The sequence below is a fragment of the Echiichthys vipera genome, assembly GCF_963691815.1.
Source record: "Echiichthys vipera genome assembly, chromosome: 19".
NCBI classification, from domain to species: Eukaryota; Metazoa; Chordata; class Actinopteri; order Perciformes; family Trachinidae; genus Echiichthys; species Echiichthys vipera.
This window is the reverse complement of record NC_139844.1, coordinates 566,062-583,657: the sequence shown is the minus strand read 5'-3', so window position 1 is coordinate 583,657 and position 17,596 is coordinate 566,062. Positions and strand designations below refer to the sequence as shown.

At 40.2% G+C, this 17,596-nt stretch overlaps 1 protein-coding gene across 1 annotated transcript in view; it reads right to left on the bottom strand.

Moving 5' to 3' along the window:
* Positions 1-1,529: 1,529 nt before the first annotated feature.
* ube2j1 (ubiquitin-conjugating enzyme E2, J1) overlaps positions 1,530-17,596 on the bottom strand; it is a 115,418-nt gene continuing 99,351 nt past the window's right edge. The window contains exons 6-8 of the mRNA XM_083934018.1: positions 12,489-12,618; positions 10,810-10,938; positions 1,530-4,975 (exon numbers count right to left, since the gene is read on the bottom strand). Coding sequence (XP_083790144.1) covers positions 4,691-4,975; positions 10,810-10,938; positions 12,489-12,618 — 544 coding nt within the window. The 3' untranslated portion in view covers positions 1,530-4,690. The remainder of the gene's footprint in view (positions 4,976-10,809; positions 10,939-12,488; positions 12,619-17,596) is intronic.

Sequence of the window (17,596 nt, the reverse complement as noted above, 5' to 3'; positions counted from 1 at the left end):
GGGGCCAAGTACAATAACTTCAGTTTTTTTTAGTTTAACATCAGAAAATTGCAGGTCATCCAGCTTTTTAATTCCTTAATGCACATTTGAAGTTTAGCTAACTGATGGAGTGCGTCCTTATAATATTTCCTAAAGGAAGCATATATAAGGTGAATAGAATCGGTCCAAGGACAGAATCCTGTGGAGCACCCTTGACTAATGTTAGTGTACGTGGATGATTCGTCGTTAACATGTAAACCAAACAACAATCTTTTTTCTAATCCATACCAAGTTGTTTTGATGCCTAACCCTAACCGTCACCTTTTGTAGGCTAAAACAGGTCACGTAATGGTAGTTTTGGTACTGTAAACCTGACAATAAAATCAACTGTCGGGGTCCACTTCTAGTCAGTCGCCGTCTTGATGTGGACTTTGCTGTTGACTTTTCGGTCCACTTCGATTCACTGTTTCCTAAGATATCAGACGTTTTGTACACAACCTTTTCATACACACACAGACAGACAGATTAAGTCCTTTATAGTCAGATGATGCTGCTACAGCGCCACCTATTGACCAAATGACATTGTTACTGCCACTCAGACATCATATCTACGCGTCCATCAAATGTGGTCACAATATCAAAAAGTGTTCAGGAGATGTGACATGTTTGGTTATATAAGCCCCGCCCACAGTATTTGAGTATACTTTGAGGGCCAGTTATAGCAAAACTTAATGGAACATAAAAAATGGGAAAATTCAAAGTTCACAGCACCAAAGCTTGCAGTGTTTACGTAGCCTTTGATCCATGTATAATAGAAACTGTGAGATTTTAAAATAGCGCAATGTATTTGAAACATTAGCTAAATGTATGTAAAGGTGATAGTTATGTTATTTCCTATGTGAAGGTATAAGAAAGACATTATAAAACCTGACACAGGGCAAACATTTGAACGGTGCGGGGCATAACTACGAGGAGCAGGACCCAAATGCAGACAAGGACACCGAGTAAGGTTTAAACAAATATTAATGAACAAAAAGAGAAAACAAACAAAGCCAGGGAACGGGAGACAGGTACAGGGTCCAGACGAGGGGAAAACCAAACGCAGGGATCATGAGACGAAACACGAACGGGTGGTGGAAAACAGGACCTTGGGAAACTATAACAAAAAAAACAAAGAAACACGGATAGAGAACACGATCATAAGAAATATGTAGCCAACCAAGACAGAGACACGAACCACGAAATAGCAATAACGGTCTGGCGCCGGGTGTGAGCCACATCCGGCTATTTATCCAGACAGTGATGAGGCGATGAGCCACAGCTGGGGGAACCACGCCCACCAGCTCCGACATACAAACACACAGGGAAAGACACAAGCAGGGAGAAACAGACAGAGGGAGACAAACTCACACAAAAGGAAGAGGGAAGAGACTGACAGGACCGGAATCCTGACACTAAATGTATGTAAAGGTGATAGTTATGTTATTTCCAATGTGAAGGTATAAGAAAGACATTATAAAACCTGACACATGGCAAACATTTTATTTCATTCAAGAGATTTATTTTTTGTTCATATCCCAGTACACCAGCCTTGGGCACAATATCTGAAGAGAGACAGGAAGATATTCTGCGAATATGGATATTCATTGAGAATCTCTGCTGCTTTGAAGCAATACCTGAACACATGAAGGTATGACCATGTTGCTCAGATAAAAAAACAAGCTATAGAGACAGAATTGTTCCCCTTAACAGGTAGACTGGTTCCACTATCTCTGAGCTATTTGTATGCTGCTAAATTGTTGTACAGGTCAGCTACCATGTGCAAAGAATTAGTTGAAACGGCTTCCCAGTTCCTCCAAGTCTCATCTGAGTGATACACCTTACTCAAATTATATTAAAGAGGGTAAACGTTAGACAGTATTTGGGTCTATTTATAAAAGCAGGGAGGCAAGCCCCACAAGAGATTAATGCACAGGGACGTGGTGTGAATATGAAACAGTGGGGAGATAGGAGAGAGGCAGTGAGGGAGGACAGATACAAATGAATAGGATCACAGAAAAAATAGTTCCCGATTCAAATTAAATATATAAAAGCTGCTGTAGGTTGGAAAGTAGAATCAGAATGAACAGGCAGTTGGCTGAACCTCTAAGTGGTTTCTGTAGAACACAGTCATGTTTACTGGTGCAAATAATCCCTAAAAGTACGGCATCTCACCAATAAACACTGCAGCGAAGAGAACAGCTCAAAGCAAACTGCCCCCCCTGCTGTGTTTCAGTAAACATGTTGTATTTAGTCCATCCTGGATCAGTTAACTCATTCCCTACCCAGGACTACTGGGACTGCTTATTACACTATGCGTTTTAATTTAAACCCCTTTAAAAGCCAGAGCATGAAGTGACATTTTCCTGAACTTGAGATTCTCCTTTTGCTTTTGGTATTAGAGTTTTATTGAAATGAGGGAGCAAAAAGCAGGTATTTTGGTAGAAATGAGGTCTTGTCTCCAAGCAGTAGATGCATTTCAATTAACTTTAAAATAAAGTTTAATGTGATAATAATAATGATAATAATAACTAAAGGTGAGAGCAGCGTTGAACATCGTTGGAGCCGGCCGTACCTCGTTAGCCGTAGCCGCAACTTTACGGAATCGCAGGACGCCGTGCGGGGTACGCGGGGCTGCGGACGGTCTGATGCAACTCTTGCAGCGCTTTCTGCGTCCGCTGTGTGACGCTAGAGAGCGAGTACTAGCATACTTGCTAGCTGCTCACCTAACATTAGTTTGGCAGAATGTAACTATTATTAGGTGTGCCCTCTGGTTGCTTGTTGTCGAGGATTTTCATTTAGACTTTAAATATCCATATTACTATATCTTTATTTGTTATTATTCTGTTTGTAAAGGGAAACTTAAAACCTTTCACACATGGCTAAATGGTTAGTAGTAGTGCTTTAAGTAGTGCTCCTTGCACCGCAGCCGAATTCTGACACACAGCAACACAAAATCACGCAAGAATCACGTTGATGTGTCACATGAAAAGTCATCTTGTCTATGCAGGGCAGAAAGAAGGGGCTAAGTACCTGACACATGCATGCTCACATTTCCTCAGTAAGTGTCTGAAATACCTGTCTTCTGCTGTGCTTCTGTTGAATCGCGTTATATCAGGTGGTCAGTTTTTAAAAAGAGGTGAGAGAGATGTCAAGTACCTGACAATACTGGATTGACATCGTTTGTGTCAGAAATTGTGACCTAAAGGCATGTTCTCGACTACTCACTTGAAGAAAATGTGACAGCATCTCTTCAATAGCACCCCTGCAGTCAAACATGACAACACACAGAACATCATGTAACATACAAATGTTAGTGAAGCGGTCTGCATGGATCTATAAATGAATGCCAGTGATTCTTACAGTATCTGTTGTCCACAGCTACTTTATACTTTATGAAAAGCTTATCCTTCAGTTCATTAAATCCCTGCAGGGCACATATGTTGATAATTCTGATTTGAAAGGTGCTGCCACATAGCATAGCACATAGTGAGACCATCCTGATCCCTCAGCTCCATTATATTTTACTCTCAGATCAGTCTTGTAACGTGTGGTGGAGAAAATTTGGAGAAGTTTGCCAAGCGACCGAAACAATCAGTTGGGGCGGATTTAAGTGAGGAAACGAGAAGCAACTGTTTAGTGTAAACAACATGGAGGCTTCCGCAGATGAGATGAGCGCAGCTATGGAGCAAGCCGCTCACTAACGCTTCTTCTCTTGGATCCTTCTGTTGGAATATGGACCGGGCACCTAAAATTGTGCCTTTATCCGTAAATTCCCGTTACACAAAGCAAATATCTTTTACCGACATGTTGTTTACTTTGCCTCGATGCTGTTAGTATGTAATAAGGTGATCTGATTGGTTGATTTGGCCCGTATGTTGGTGATAGACGGATGGTTTATGCAATGAGCAACCAGTATTTTCGCCCCTTCCCGAAAGATCTTCAAACGAGAGTTCCCTGATGGATCTGCTGAGCAAATGAGAATCAATCCATCTGGCGGCGTCAGGTAAGCTGCCACACACACGTCTACACAAAACCGACCAGGGCTCATCAAACCTCCATCATCACTGCCTCCTTTCCAATTTCATAAACATATTAATTACAATATGATCCATTTACTGTTCGACATGAGATAGTGGTTGTTAAAGTAGTATGGTATAACTGACCTGAACAAACAGGAAGTTAAAACACATAAAGAAGAAGTCATTATAGTACATACAGTCTGCTGATGGTTCAGTGATTAATTAATTACTTTGAGAAGCAAATCCCCCATAACCCTGTTGACAAATGACAGCATATTTCAGTTTTAATTAAAAATTGGGAACAAGCGACAGCTCTTTGACAGAACAATAATATGAAAGGGTATATGTGTTGTGTGTGGCTGCCGAACTGCCCACAAACACAACAAAGCTTCGGGTTTTTAAAAATGCATGACACTCCGGAGGATAAAATTCACATTGATTAAAAGACACCCTGGAGGTGTGTTGGTGAGTGGAGCACCTCCTTTGCAAGAATGAAAATTCCCCTCAGCGGAGACTCAACCCTCTGCTGACGAGCAAGGAAGGCAGAAATTCAGTGTCAGCCACCGCATCAGCTCTTGTTCCACTTCAGCTGGCCATAGTTCTGTTAAGGTGGTAGCAGGGGGGTTGACTCTTGGGTGAGGAGTGTGTGGTCACAGCTCATAGTCAAACTTGTACTCGTGAGCCAGGTAGATCCTGCGGAAGATAAGCGCGGCTAGGGCCAGAGTGAGCACCACGATGAGGGCTACCGAGCCTGCATGGCTTTCATCCTGAGGTTGGCGAGGAGCCGGGACGAACACCGGCCTGCTGGCTGGTTCTCTCTGACCTAGCTGGCTGTGCTGCTGGGCGCGACGCTGCCGGGGGCTGAGTGGGCGGCCAGTGCTGGGAGCGGCAGGAGGTGGGGTTCCCTGTATTCCTGTGGCTGGAGATGCCCCTGCCTGTGGAGGAGGGTGGCATTGAGACAAAACCTGGCATTAGAGGTGAAACAATTATTGATTATACCGTCTGGATATGGCTGCATTGCGTTTGGTTTGTGTTACAGCTTGGTTCTAAATTAAACTGGAAACATTAAGGAAGGAGCATCTGGTTTTCAGCAGATATAACATAATACAGTTTATATAATATTGTTTGGAGTTGTTTTGATGAAATATTTTGTGTTGTACATACACCTTTAGGGTTCCAACCCTTTTCTGCTTCAGACTAGTTATAATTTTTGTCCCTACAACTTCACAGGCAGATGTTTCTTTACATGACCTAAAATTAGCAACACTAATCTACGTTGATCCTCCTCTCAGCTCCTTCAGACTAGTTCTGTTGGCAGCAGCTGGCACAAAAATCAATCCTCTTAGGCAACAACGCACGTCCATATCCTCTGAACTGGTAAAAGGAAGCCACAGTACCACAGGATTCAGGCTTCCAGTAGACATCCAATATGATGTTAAGAGAAAGTGCTGATATCTTGTTGCTTGATTTCACACAACTAGAGTAACCCAGTGCAATCAACACATCTGGCATGATGCTGCTACTGCAAAGTCAGCATGATGCACTATCATTTCCTCCCATACATATTCAGAATGACTTTGGAGTTTAGTGGGATGTCAGCAATGACGAAGCGTGCCACCAACTAAAAGGAATACTGTGAAAGATGTGTAATTGACTGCAAACAGACAGCACCATATAATCCATTTGATTGTAAACTGTTGAGCATCAGAACACCCACTGCTTTGCCTTATACTTTGTAGCTTAAATGGATTGAAAAACCGACCACAGAATACGGAGGACAGGTCAGGCTTTTAATTTTGCTAAACAACAGGAGAAGAAATTAGCAAAGCCTAAATAATCCAAAGTATCAACTGTGCTACATGTCTGTGAATGAGATTTATGTTCAGTGGTATATGATTCATCAAGTCAGGTTTAAAAAAATTACTTGGTTAGGTTTAGAAAACAAAAGTTCTTGGATAGGATTAGGCAACAAAAGTATTTGGTTAGGTTTAGGCAACAAAAGTACTTGGTTAGGTTTAGACAACAAAAATACATGGGTAGGTTTATACAAGATAAAACATGGTTGGTGTAGTCAACAACATAACTTGGTTAGGTTTAGGCAACAAACGTACTTGGTGTGGTTTAGGTAACAAAACTACATGGTTGGGTTTAAGCACCAATAGTACATGGTTAGGTTTAGACAACAAAATGACATGGTTATGTGTAGGCAAAAAGTACATGCATAGGTTTATGCAAGAAATCAACATGGTTGGTGTAATCAACAAAAGTACTTGGTTAGGTTTAGGCAACACAAGTACATGGGTAGGTTTATACAAGAAAACAACATGGTTAGTGTAATCAACGAATGTACTTGGTGAGGGTTAGACAACAAAACTACATGGTTAGGTTTAGACAACAAAACTATACGGTTAGATTTAGGCAACAAAACTACTGTACATGGTTACAATAGAATAGAATATAAATACTTTATTGATCCAAAACTGGGAAATTGCAGAAGGTTAAGGTTAAGACAACAAAATTATTTGGTTAGGTTTAGGCAATAAAACTACTCATGTTTGCTGTAGGTAACAAGATAATTTGGTTAGGTTTGGGCAATGAAAGTACTTTGATTTAGGTAACAAAATGATTTGATTAGGTTTAGGCAATAAAAGCACTTAGTTAGGGTTAGGTTACAAAACTATTTGGTCAGATTTGGGTACACTCCACTCTCCCAGGTGAAAGTTCTTTGTTTGTGTGACCCATCAACCACCTCAATCTTCCTCTTCAAAAGTTGTTTCCTGTCTTTAAAAACTATTCCCTAAAATTGTCTATACCCAAACTACAGTATACAGCAGAAGTGAGTACACCCCTTTGCAACATCACATAAATGTCAAACGATACAAAATTGTATCTTCTCACAGTAATTGCATCACTTCTGAGTTGAACAGTCGGGTATTTGCTCTAATGTAAAATTTAAAAAAGTAAGTTGCAATTTACTATATAAAAAATACAGGTCCCACAGTAGCAACAAAAGTCAGTACACCTTTCATTAGTGAGATTCAAATCTTGTATTTTGTCAATACTTCGTATGTCCATGGGTTAGGGTTAACCGACTCAATCCTCCTTGGCCTGGAGTACACAAGTGTTGCACAAATTTCTGGAGAGATGCTCTGTCATTCTTCAGTGATATTTTTTTTCAGCTGTTCTTTGCTAGAGGGGTTGTGTTGCTCTACCTTTCTCTTTAAAATACCCCAAATGTGTTGTGTGTTGACATACTTGGCCAGGTCATAGTTTTCACTTTTGTGTCATTTTGGCAGTGTGCTTTGCATCGTTATCATAGAATATTCCTCTTCTGCCAATCTTCTGGAGACTGGGAGTCATCTTGTCAGTCAGTATTTTAGTATATCCACATGTACTCATGGTGCCATCTAAAAATGGCATCTCTCCAACACCTACTGCACTCAGCCCCACATCATCACACTACCACCTTCTTGCTTCACTGTTGGGACGATGCATTGTGATGCACAATGTACTGTGGTAGTCCTGGCCAGGATCAGGCTAAACATGCTGGACCCCATCTGAGCTGAACAAATTTATCTTGGTCTCATCTGACCAAAAAATGTGCTCCCAAAATGTATCAGGCTCATTTTCATGTTCTTTAGCAAAGTTTAATCTTGCAGTTTTGTGCCAAAGAGCAAGCAAGGGTTTTTTTCTTGGACGCCGTCCATAGAGGTTGACTTTAGGCAATGTCCTTCGCACTGTCTGAGCTGTCACAGAAACTCTGATTACCTTTGATAACCCCTGTGCCAAGTCTGAAGCACTTGCCCGTCTGTTTTTCAGAGCTAGATTGTGCAAGTAGTTTACTGTTTGTGGCGTCATTTTAGGAGGATGGTCACTGCGGCTCTGGTTAGAGGTGCGATGGCTCGTTCTATAACTCCTGATTACTGCTGCAGCTGTGTTTCCACTGATTTTTAGTTGGTCTCAGTATCCTTTTCCATCTTTCTGAAATCGACAATCCGATGTTTCAACGACAATCAGATGTTTCAATTCCTCTGGCAATTCTTTCCATTTGGAGCCATGATGCAGACATGCAGATGGACAAAGCCCATAGGTCCAAAACTGAGAAAGTTCTGGTGTCCATAGGTCATTTGATAACAATGTTCATACAATTAGTGTAATTGGAAATCACAGGTGTACTCAATTTTGTTTCAGTGATCACAGGTGTATTCACTTTTGTTGCATTGCGTTTCTACTTTGAGGCCTCTTATTTTCAATATAGTCTTTTTAAAGATTTTGTTTTTGATTGTTCATAAGAGGAAATACTCTGCTTGTGCAGTTGCTTTTGACTAAAATTGCTTTGGGATAACGATGACCTGGACAAATGAGAACATTCACAGGCTTAAGCAACTACATATACTGTTGTTTACACTTCTGAGGTTTTACACAAATGTTTAAATGAAACATATTCAGCATAGGGCATGAAGTTTTTGTGGGTGATTGGCACCCAGACAAATAACAGTTTCATCATACATGGCTCTTGTTGATAAGGTGGGCCTTTGTTTAACTATGTTCATTGTTGTTTATCCATGATTTCAAATAAGAATTCTCCAATGGCTTTTTAGTGCAAACCATTGGCCCATAGGCTATTGCGAAAGCAACTACCTGAGTTCTAGTTAAAGCCCAAATTACACAAAAATAACTTATTGAGTTGAAATTATTTGCAGACAGCTTGAACAACACCCCCCCCCCCCCCCCCCCATATCAGAGGCGGCTTTAAGCATCTGGGGGCATGTTTAAAGAGCTAAACTGGAGCCCAATTCCAGGGACTAAATAATATAAGTTCTTCACAAATTAATTTAACGTTGATGAAGATGACATTTAAATAATTAAATCATGTGGCTCTTTCAATCTTCCCAACCGAATCGAATTTTGACAGTGAAACGAGTCATTTCACCAATGGTTTTGCCATTCCAAACTATTTATCCACCGTTTTACAGCAACAGTAGTGGCTATAGACTGTATGGTAGCAACAGAGCTAGCAGCCCTGACCCTAACGCAGCTACAGCAGATTCAAGCCCTATCAAGCCCTGCACACTTGACTGTATCTTTGCTGGTTCCTCCTGCCTGTTCTTCTCCTCTTCATCCTTTTTTTTTCCTCCTCATCATCACCATGACTTGAGTCACATTGTGTCCCAGCATTACCTCCACTATAGTCACTGGACATTTTCTCTGTGTAACTTCAGAGGGAAGTAAATGACGTGGCCGAGGGTTAGGCTGAGCCAATCAGATTGAACTAAAAAAAAGAGGGGTCCAAGTTTGGAAGTGCTGTTCTGCTGACTGCTGTGCCAGAGCTCAGTTTTGTGCTGTCTGCGGATGCGAAAGCCACAGTAGCTAATGTTGCGGCTGAGGGCCGTACCGTCACCTGTTTTAATACGTCCATGACTGCAACCAACGGAAATTGAAATATGGCCGCTGGCCGGTTGGGCCAGGGATGGACCGGCCGTATGGAAAATCGCATGATCCTTCCGATGGCCAGTCCATCCCTCTAGCCCTGGGATATGTAAACAGCATGCTCTCATTAATGACAAGTAAAGAGAGGGACAGGGCCGAGTAAAAATGTTTAGAAAACGGGTGAATTATTAAATCTTGCCAGCATGTAGGGACCCTTGTGAAGGCAGGGCCCATTTTAATTGACAGGTGAAACAGAGCTAAGGCTGCCACTGTAATACATGTATATACTATACTGTATGTACACAGAAAGTTGATTATTTTTTAAACAATTTTAAATTAAATATTATTGTAAGATATTATACTATATTGGCACTTTCCCAATCACTCAATACATTCAACAAAAGCTATAAGGATGCTCTGCACATTTACAGATAAGATGTTGACTTAAAATAAATAATGAATACAAATAAATATACCAATATGATGAATAGATATCTTTTATTTTCTCCTAAATTCAAATCAGTTTATATTTAAGCCTGGGATGAGAGCTCCAGAACACACATATAATACTTGATTTATTCTAAAATATTATTAATTTCTTATCGTTCAGAATTTGATAGAATATCCACTGTGACTATACCACTGCTGTACTGGCATGGTATTTAAATAAACAAGGCACTTAAACGAAAACGTTTATTTTGTAGAAAAAAATAGTGAATAAAATTACAGAGCAGTAACTATTGTGTCAGAAGAGAAGATTTAATAATAAATAATAAAAAATAATAATAGAATAGAATAGAAATGCTATTCTATTCCATTATTTTTTAGTGTTCATAATTTGATAGAATGTCCAGTTTGGCTATTCCACTGCTGTACTAGAATGTTTTTAAATAACCAAGGCACTTCAACAAAAACCTTTATTTTGTTAAAAAGTATTTTAATACTGTAACAATATTTTAGAATAAATCAAGTATTAATACTTTGTTCTCCAATTTTGATCTCTAGTGTACTGTATGTATGTATTTTTGTAAGAAATGTGAACACAACACCCTGCTGGAGTACACTGCTACACCACTGCAGCAAGGTGAGAGGTTAAATCACTGGAGTTCAGCAAGAATAACTTTCTATTGAATACTGAAAGAAACAAATGGCTGGTTGGACAGTAAAGCCATCTAATAACATTATGCATTGTGAAATGGTTGTCAGTGAAGTTCAATTTTTAGTTGATAGTCTAAAAGATGTAAAACCAAGGGGATGGTGTGTTCTGCAGGTAGTGTGTTGGCTGCAAGCAGGTTATGTGCTGTCTTGTGTAACCCCAGAGTGGCAGTATTACTCCTACCTGCTCAGCCCGGGACCTTTCAGAGGCTTCCAGGCCTGCAGATGTGGAAGTGTCCCCCTGGGTGAGTGTGGAAGCCTCGCTTTCTACACTTCCATTCTCACTTGCCGTTCTGGATAAACTGGAATCTGCCTGCATTCACACAAAGAACAGAAGTCTTTTACACTGTGCCTTGATTCTTGTCATAGGGCTGGAAGACATGACCTTGAATCTTCATCTTGATAAACTGTCATTTACTTCAACAACATATAATAAATACATTTTATCTGTGTTGATTGGTTACCTTTTTCTAACAAGGCTAAATGTTTATGTCAAGCCTGATGCCTTCACTCACATGGCAAGGTATACGGTTCATTCATTCAACAGTAGTATCGGATCGTTATCAAGTATTGGCTGATATGCTCAGAGCAAGGTATCGGTATCGGATTGGATCGGAAAAAACTGGATCCGTTTACCGATCGAGTAATTTGAAGCAAGGACTACTCGAGGAATTGATCACTCACACCCATCCCTAGTTATGGCTGATTAATTACCAGTTAAACATTCTCTACTGGACTGTGGGCTGATTGATTGACTGGTTAGATGTCATTTTTATTATTGCTTACAGGTCTCAGTCCCGGGCCGCTGCGGTGAGGACTCAGTCTCGGTATATGGAGCACATTTTGCCTTACAACATTTAAGTGATTTTTTTTTTCCGAATTTCTAAAAATGAATAAAAAATGTAAAACGGGAATAGCAGGGTTGGAGAAGTGTTTAGTCTCGTTAGAACAACAATGATAAACATTATCAGGTATAACCAATCGCCTTCCAGATTACACACAAAGTTAGAAAAATAATCAGCTGTTCCTTGAGGATTCCACTCCTAGTAGGGCATGGTAACACGACAAATTCACCATGGTTGCAAAGATACTTTCAGAAGAGCTCCAGTATAAAGTTGTGGATAGGCACAGGTTAGGAGAAGGATATTAAAAGATTTCAAAGGCTTTAACTCTGAGTACCATTCAGAGTATTTTCCAGAAGTGGAAGGCATATGGCTCCACACAGACCTTGCCTAGATCGGGCCGTCCCTCCACACTGGATGACCGAGCTAGGAAAAGATTGATCAGGGAAGCTACCAAGAGGCCCATGGTGACCTTGAAAAAGTTACAAGTCTTAATGGCGGAGGTTGGTCGATCTGTGCATGTGACAACAATTTCACAAGTTCTACATGCATGGCAGGGTGGCAAGAAAGAAGCCTCTTCTGAAATAATGTCACACTGAGTCTCGTTAAAAAACATATTGAAGATTCTGATGCCATGTGACAAAAGGTTATATGGTCAGATGAGACCAAAATTGAACTTTCTGGGCTGTACTCCGCTATGTCTGGCAGAAAACACAGCACACCACCCAAAACACACCATCCCTACAGTGAAGCATGGTAGTGGCAGGATTATGTTGTGGGCTTGTTTCTCTTCAGTAAATTATAAGCCTGTTTCAAATAAAAGCCTGCTATATCTATCATCTCGTAAGGTAAATAAAGGCCCTGGACACCATTTATTAGTTTAGTATTCTCACTTAAATTGTACAGTATTTAGACAATTTATTGAAAAAGGTGATAAAATAAATTTAAATGGGTATGAGATAAAGGTTTATTCTCCAGCCTTAACATCAAACAGTACTCGCCTAATAACCAGTGTTTGTACCTTGAAGTTGATTTGCTGGGCCAGCTGTTTAGCCTTGTGGTCCTCTGCACTGGGGTTACTGTTGGGGGTCAGAGCCAGCAGGGCGGAGTGCATGGAGCAACCACACGCCTCACAGCAAAAGTCCTGGGATCTGCCGGAAAACAGACAGTTAGTATCCTATAACACGCTGTCTTCCCCCCTATTGTTTAAATTAATTAAATCAAAATTTAACAGAAGAGGAGCTATACAGAAAAACTTGATACAAATTAACACCAACTCTGAAATATTGCAACAAAATCAGAAAATAGAATGTGGACTTTTAAACATCATATCTCTGCCATCTAAAGCTGTATTAGTAAATGATCTGATATCAGATTACCATATTGATTTACTCTGTCTGACTGAAACCTAGCTGTGTCATGAAGAATATGTTAGCCTAAATGAATCCACTCCTCCTAGTTAAATTAATACTCATATTCCTAACGTTGCAGCTATTTATGACTCAGGCCAATGAATCAACCCTAAAGCTAAAGTAAATTATAATTAATCTGAAAGTCTTGTTCTTAGTGTTTTATATTCAACCTGGAAAACCGTGCAGCCAATTCTATTTGTTATAGTGTACAGTTCTCCTAGGGCCTCATTTATAAAACTGTGTATATAATTCACATCAAAGGTAACATACGGACAAACATAGGACTTGTGTGCATATCAAAATATTGGGATTTATAAAACAGTGAGGTTCCCTTAATAAATCTATCCAGGGACCAGCTGCCATCTGTCTTATAATCTATCACCTTAGCTGTGCTTGTTTCTACTATTCTGCTGTATTAACTGCCGTAAGTCATATTCACATTACTATAGATATTATTATAGTCACTGGAAGTGTGTCTGTCTCTGTCTTTGTGTCTGTCCTTGTCTCTCTCTGTCCATCTGTCTGTCTTTTCTCTCTTTCTCTCTCCCTTTCTTCCTCCCCAACCAGTCAAGACAGATGTCCGCCCACCATAGAGCTGGGTCTGTCCGACGTTCCTGCCTGTTATAGGAAAGGTTTTCGTTGCCGGCGTACTCTACGGGGGAATTGTTGGGTCTATGTAAATCATAATAAGTCATAGAGTGTGGTCTGTACCTAGTTTGTAAAGTGTCCTGAAATAACCTTTGTTATGATTTGGCAGTCTAATATAAATTGAATTTAATTGAATCTCAATCAACTAAATGTGGCACAGCTTTTGTGGCTTCATGTCACCATAGATGCTTATAAATAGTCAATGAAACGCCCAAAATTAATATTCATTCATACCGACAACATGACAAACCCAGAGAGGAAAACAAAAAAAGACACAACAATCAATGTGAGATTGACGTTCTTGTTAGAGAGGTGGAAAAAAGAAAAAAACATGTTGTTTGGAGGGCACAGTGTGGACATGACTAATGACCAAACGGCCGTAAAGTGGAGACATGATACAGACACAATTAATGCAGTGTCAGAAGTTCGGACTGTGGAAGAAATGAAAAAGAGATGAATGAAAGCATTTTCATTTTAACTCAGTGCTCTTATAGCAACATGAGTGCAGTCAACAGCACCGATCTTCGAGAAACAGGACATTGTTGCAACTTTTGCTTTTTTATTTGCCTGTTCCCAGAGATCCAAATGAACCAAGAGAACAGTGTGCTGCAGTCAGAACCGGCTCATAAGCCGCTTGTCCTCATCTGTCAGTGAATCAGTGAGTGTGCGTCATTACACATTGTGATGTCATGCCTTTTTAGATCTATCCATTTGATTTGATTGATCTAAAAAGCTACAGGTGTGGGAATTAATCTGATATGTTTTCTAATAGAAATAAACACATTGAAAACAAAATTATAATGAACTAAAGCCATAAAAATAAAGACTGTATTAAACACTGTGATATTGTATATGATAACCATATTAAAATTATGCCCCTATCTGCCAGACGGAGGCATCGATAACAGCATCAGCGTGTAAACATTATTCGTCCTGTTCACTGCTGTAGGTGCAACTGGAATTCCACAGATGATTGTTAATTTCTGGATTAATGTGAACTTTCAGTTTAGTTCAGACAAGGCCTCAGCCTGATCAAACAACGGAAAAGACAAGGCCCAGAAGCCGGTTTGCCCGCCACAAAGAAACTGCCCTGTGACCCGGAAGGATCACATAGTTCACACCCAGGTATGAAAACCCTCCAAAGACCCCAAACTGTCAGTCCATTGGCTGACCTGACCTCTGGCTGATGTTCATCGTGTCTACAAAACTGGAGGGTGCCATTTTCTCTTTCTATTCCTCTCGGCTCTTCACTTGGATCCCTCTTCTTCTTGACTCTCTTCTGCTGGATCCAGGGACCAGCTGCCATCTGTCCCTAGGCCCTGAACATGGCCTGTATGGAGTAGGACCGCAACTTATCTATCCTATCTCATGGAGTGGTAACTAAACACCAACTGGGCTTAGCACGTTGTGGAACTAAAACTGTTATGAGTTTGATGATGATTATGTGTGATAGTGTTGATTCAGTGAAGTTTAGGAAGTTTGTTAGCAATGATCGGCACAGTTATTGCACGCACTAACACTCTGTTAACTATAACTACACACACATAACTTGGATTTGGCTTTTTAGACCTTTTTATATTGTTTCAGCTGCTTGCCTATTGTGTGACCAGAAAATCACACCTTGAAAGAGGGGTGCAGACCCACACATCCCCCCTTCTCTTTGTTCCTCTCATTCACATGCGCACACACAAACACACACACACACACAAAATTGAATCTCATAATCTGAATGTGAGTCGAGGCGCTACACCGTATGATTTATTAAAATAAACTCCAAAATATGCAAGTATTGTTTAATAATTACAGAACATATTTAGGTTTTGAGTTTTTTTTTCAAAGATAACTTAATTTGAATTTACGATCCTACATCTTGTTGTTTTTTTGCACTGAAGAGAAAATTGATCAAACAGCTGTTTGTGCATTGATTGTAAGAATGCACAATTAATGTATTCCTATAATCCTCAGTATTAACAACTTCATGACGCTCTTTAATGATAATAATTAGAGAACAATTCAACTCGACTGACGCCAATTTTTCTTCAAACCCAGGAACCTTAGAAACAACTGTTCGTCTTGATGTATACTTGGACTGCTTTTCTACAATTGACCTTAACAAATTAACCTCAACTATTTCATCAAAAAGCTATCTACTTGTCTCTACTTGGCTCTATTCCAACCAGGTTACTTAACTAGGTTACCTTTAGTTAGCATTCCTGCACTAGATATGATTAATATGTCTTTATCAGCAGGTTATGTACCACAGTCTTTTAAAGTAGCTGTAATTAAACCTCTTCTCAAAAAGCCCAGTCTTGATCCTGAGGTTCTAGCAAACTATAGACCTTTATCTAACCTTCCTTTTCTCTCTAAAATCCTCAAGAAATCGGTCGCCAATCAGCTGTGTGACTTTTTACATAATAATGAGTTATTTGAGGACTTCCAGTCAGGATTTAGAATGAATCATAGCGCTGAGACGGCACTGGTGAAAATGACTAATGACCTTAGCTTATATATATAGCTTCAGATAAAGGACTTGTCTCTGTACTTGTTTTACTAGATCTTAGTGCTGCCTTCGACACTATTGCCCATCACATTCTGTTACAGAGACTAGAGCTTAGAGCAACATGGCGCCAACTGCGGCGGACGTGTTTGCGTCGTCTCCCCGGCAACTACTTTGTTTTGTTTATATTATTGTTTTGATTTGCACCCTAGACTTTAAGCTTGGCCATGCTGCAGTTAGATAGAGCAGAGATGCGCTTTTGGAGATTGGATTAGCTCACCATGAGCTCACTTTCAGCTTGACAGACTTTAACTTCCTGTTACGCCGAAACCCCACTAATCACAACCAGGAAGGCCCAACAGCACCGGCAGTGGGTGACCAGCTCAGCAGACGGAGAGAGCGGACAAGGCGGCTACGCGGCAAGAGAGGGGGGCTACATGCTACGCTAAAGGCAAGGGCTACACGCCCACCCCTACCTAGCTTGCTGCTAGCCAACTTTCGCTCTATCGATAACAAGATGGTTGAGCTGAGGACCAGGATAACAACACAGCGTGAGATAAGAGAATGCTATGCTCTTATTTTCACGGAAACCTGGCTTTCGGACAAGCATCCCAGACTCTGCCATTCATCTTAAAACGCACTCTGTCCACCGTGGAGACCGTACAGTGGCTTCGGAAAGGAAGAGAGGCGGCAGCGTGTGCGTCTACGTAAACAACAGTTGGTGCTCGGACGTACAGGTGGGGGAAAGACACTGCTCGTCTTATATCGAACTTTTAATGGTGAAATGCAGACCATTCTATCTGCCTAGGGAGTTCAGTGCTGTGTTTTTGCTGAGTGTTTACATCATGCCGCGGGCGGACTCCGCCACGGCGCTGAGGCTGCTGAATGACATCATTAACAAATTACTGATTCTTGGGAATTTGGATAAAACAGGTTTTCATTTTGAAAATAAAAAGTCATTTAAATGACAAAATCTGAAGGTATATCATCATAGATCAAGGTCTTGGCTGTTCAGCAATGTACCGGTGCAACCTCCTCATGTTGTATTTTTTTCATAAAATAGGCGTTTTTCCAGTTAATACTTTGTTTTTGTCAACACCGTCAGACACAATTAAAAGCATATTTATTTTTATTTATTTGGCCTAATAAGTATTTAGAGTGTTTTAATCATTATCTGGCATTCTTAGTATACATATATGCTGTTAAATGTTGAATATTCCCTTTTATTCCTCTTTTATACTGTTTCTCGTGTACTCCTTTACAAAATCTAACATCATACAAGATTTACTTTAAGCTTAATTAGAAAAAGTAATGTTTTTTTATTTGACAAACATATTTTTGTATTAAAAGAGACTATTACTTTAATTACTCAACAGCACTGAAGAAACATATTGTATCATATTAATTGAAAACAAATAAAACACCCTCTGACGGTGGTGACTTTAGAACTGACGGTGGTGACACTAATCTGACGGTGGTGAGAGTGGCCTCATTACAACATACAATTCCAAAATGTACACAACTCAAGTCAATGCCCTAGTGCTTATCAACTTTATTTAACTATTTGATCAA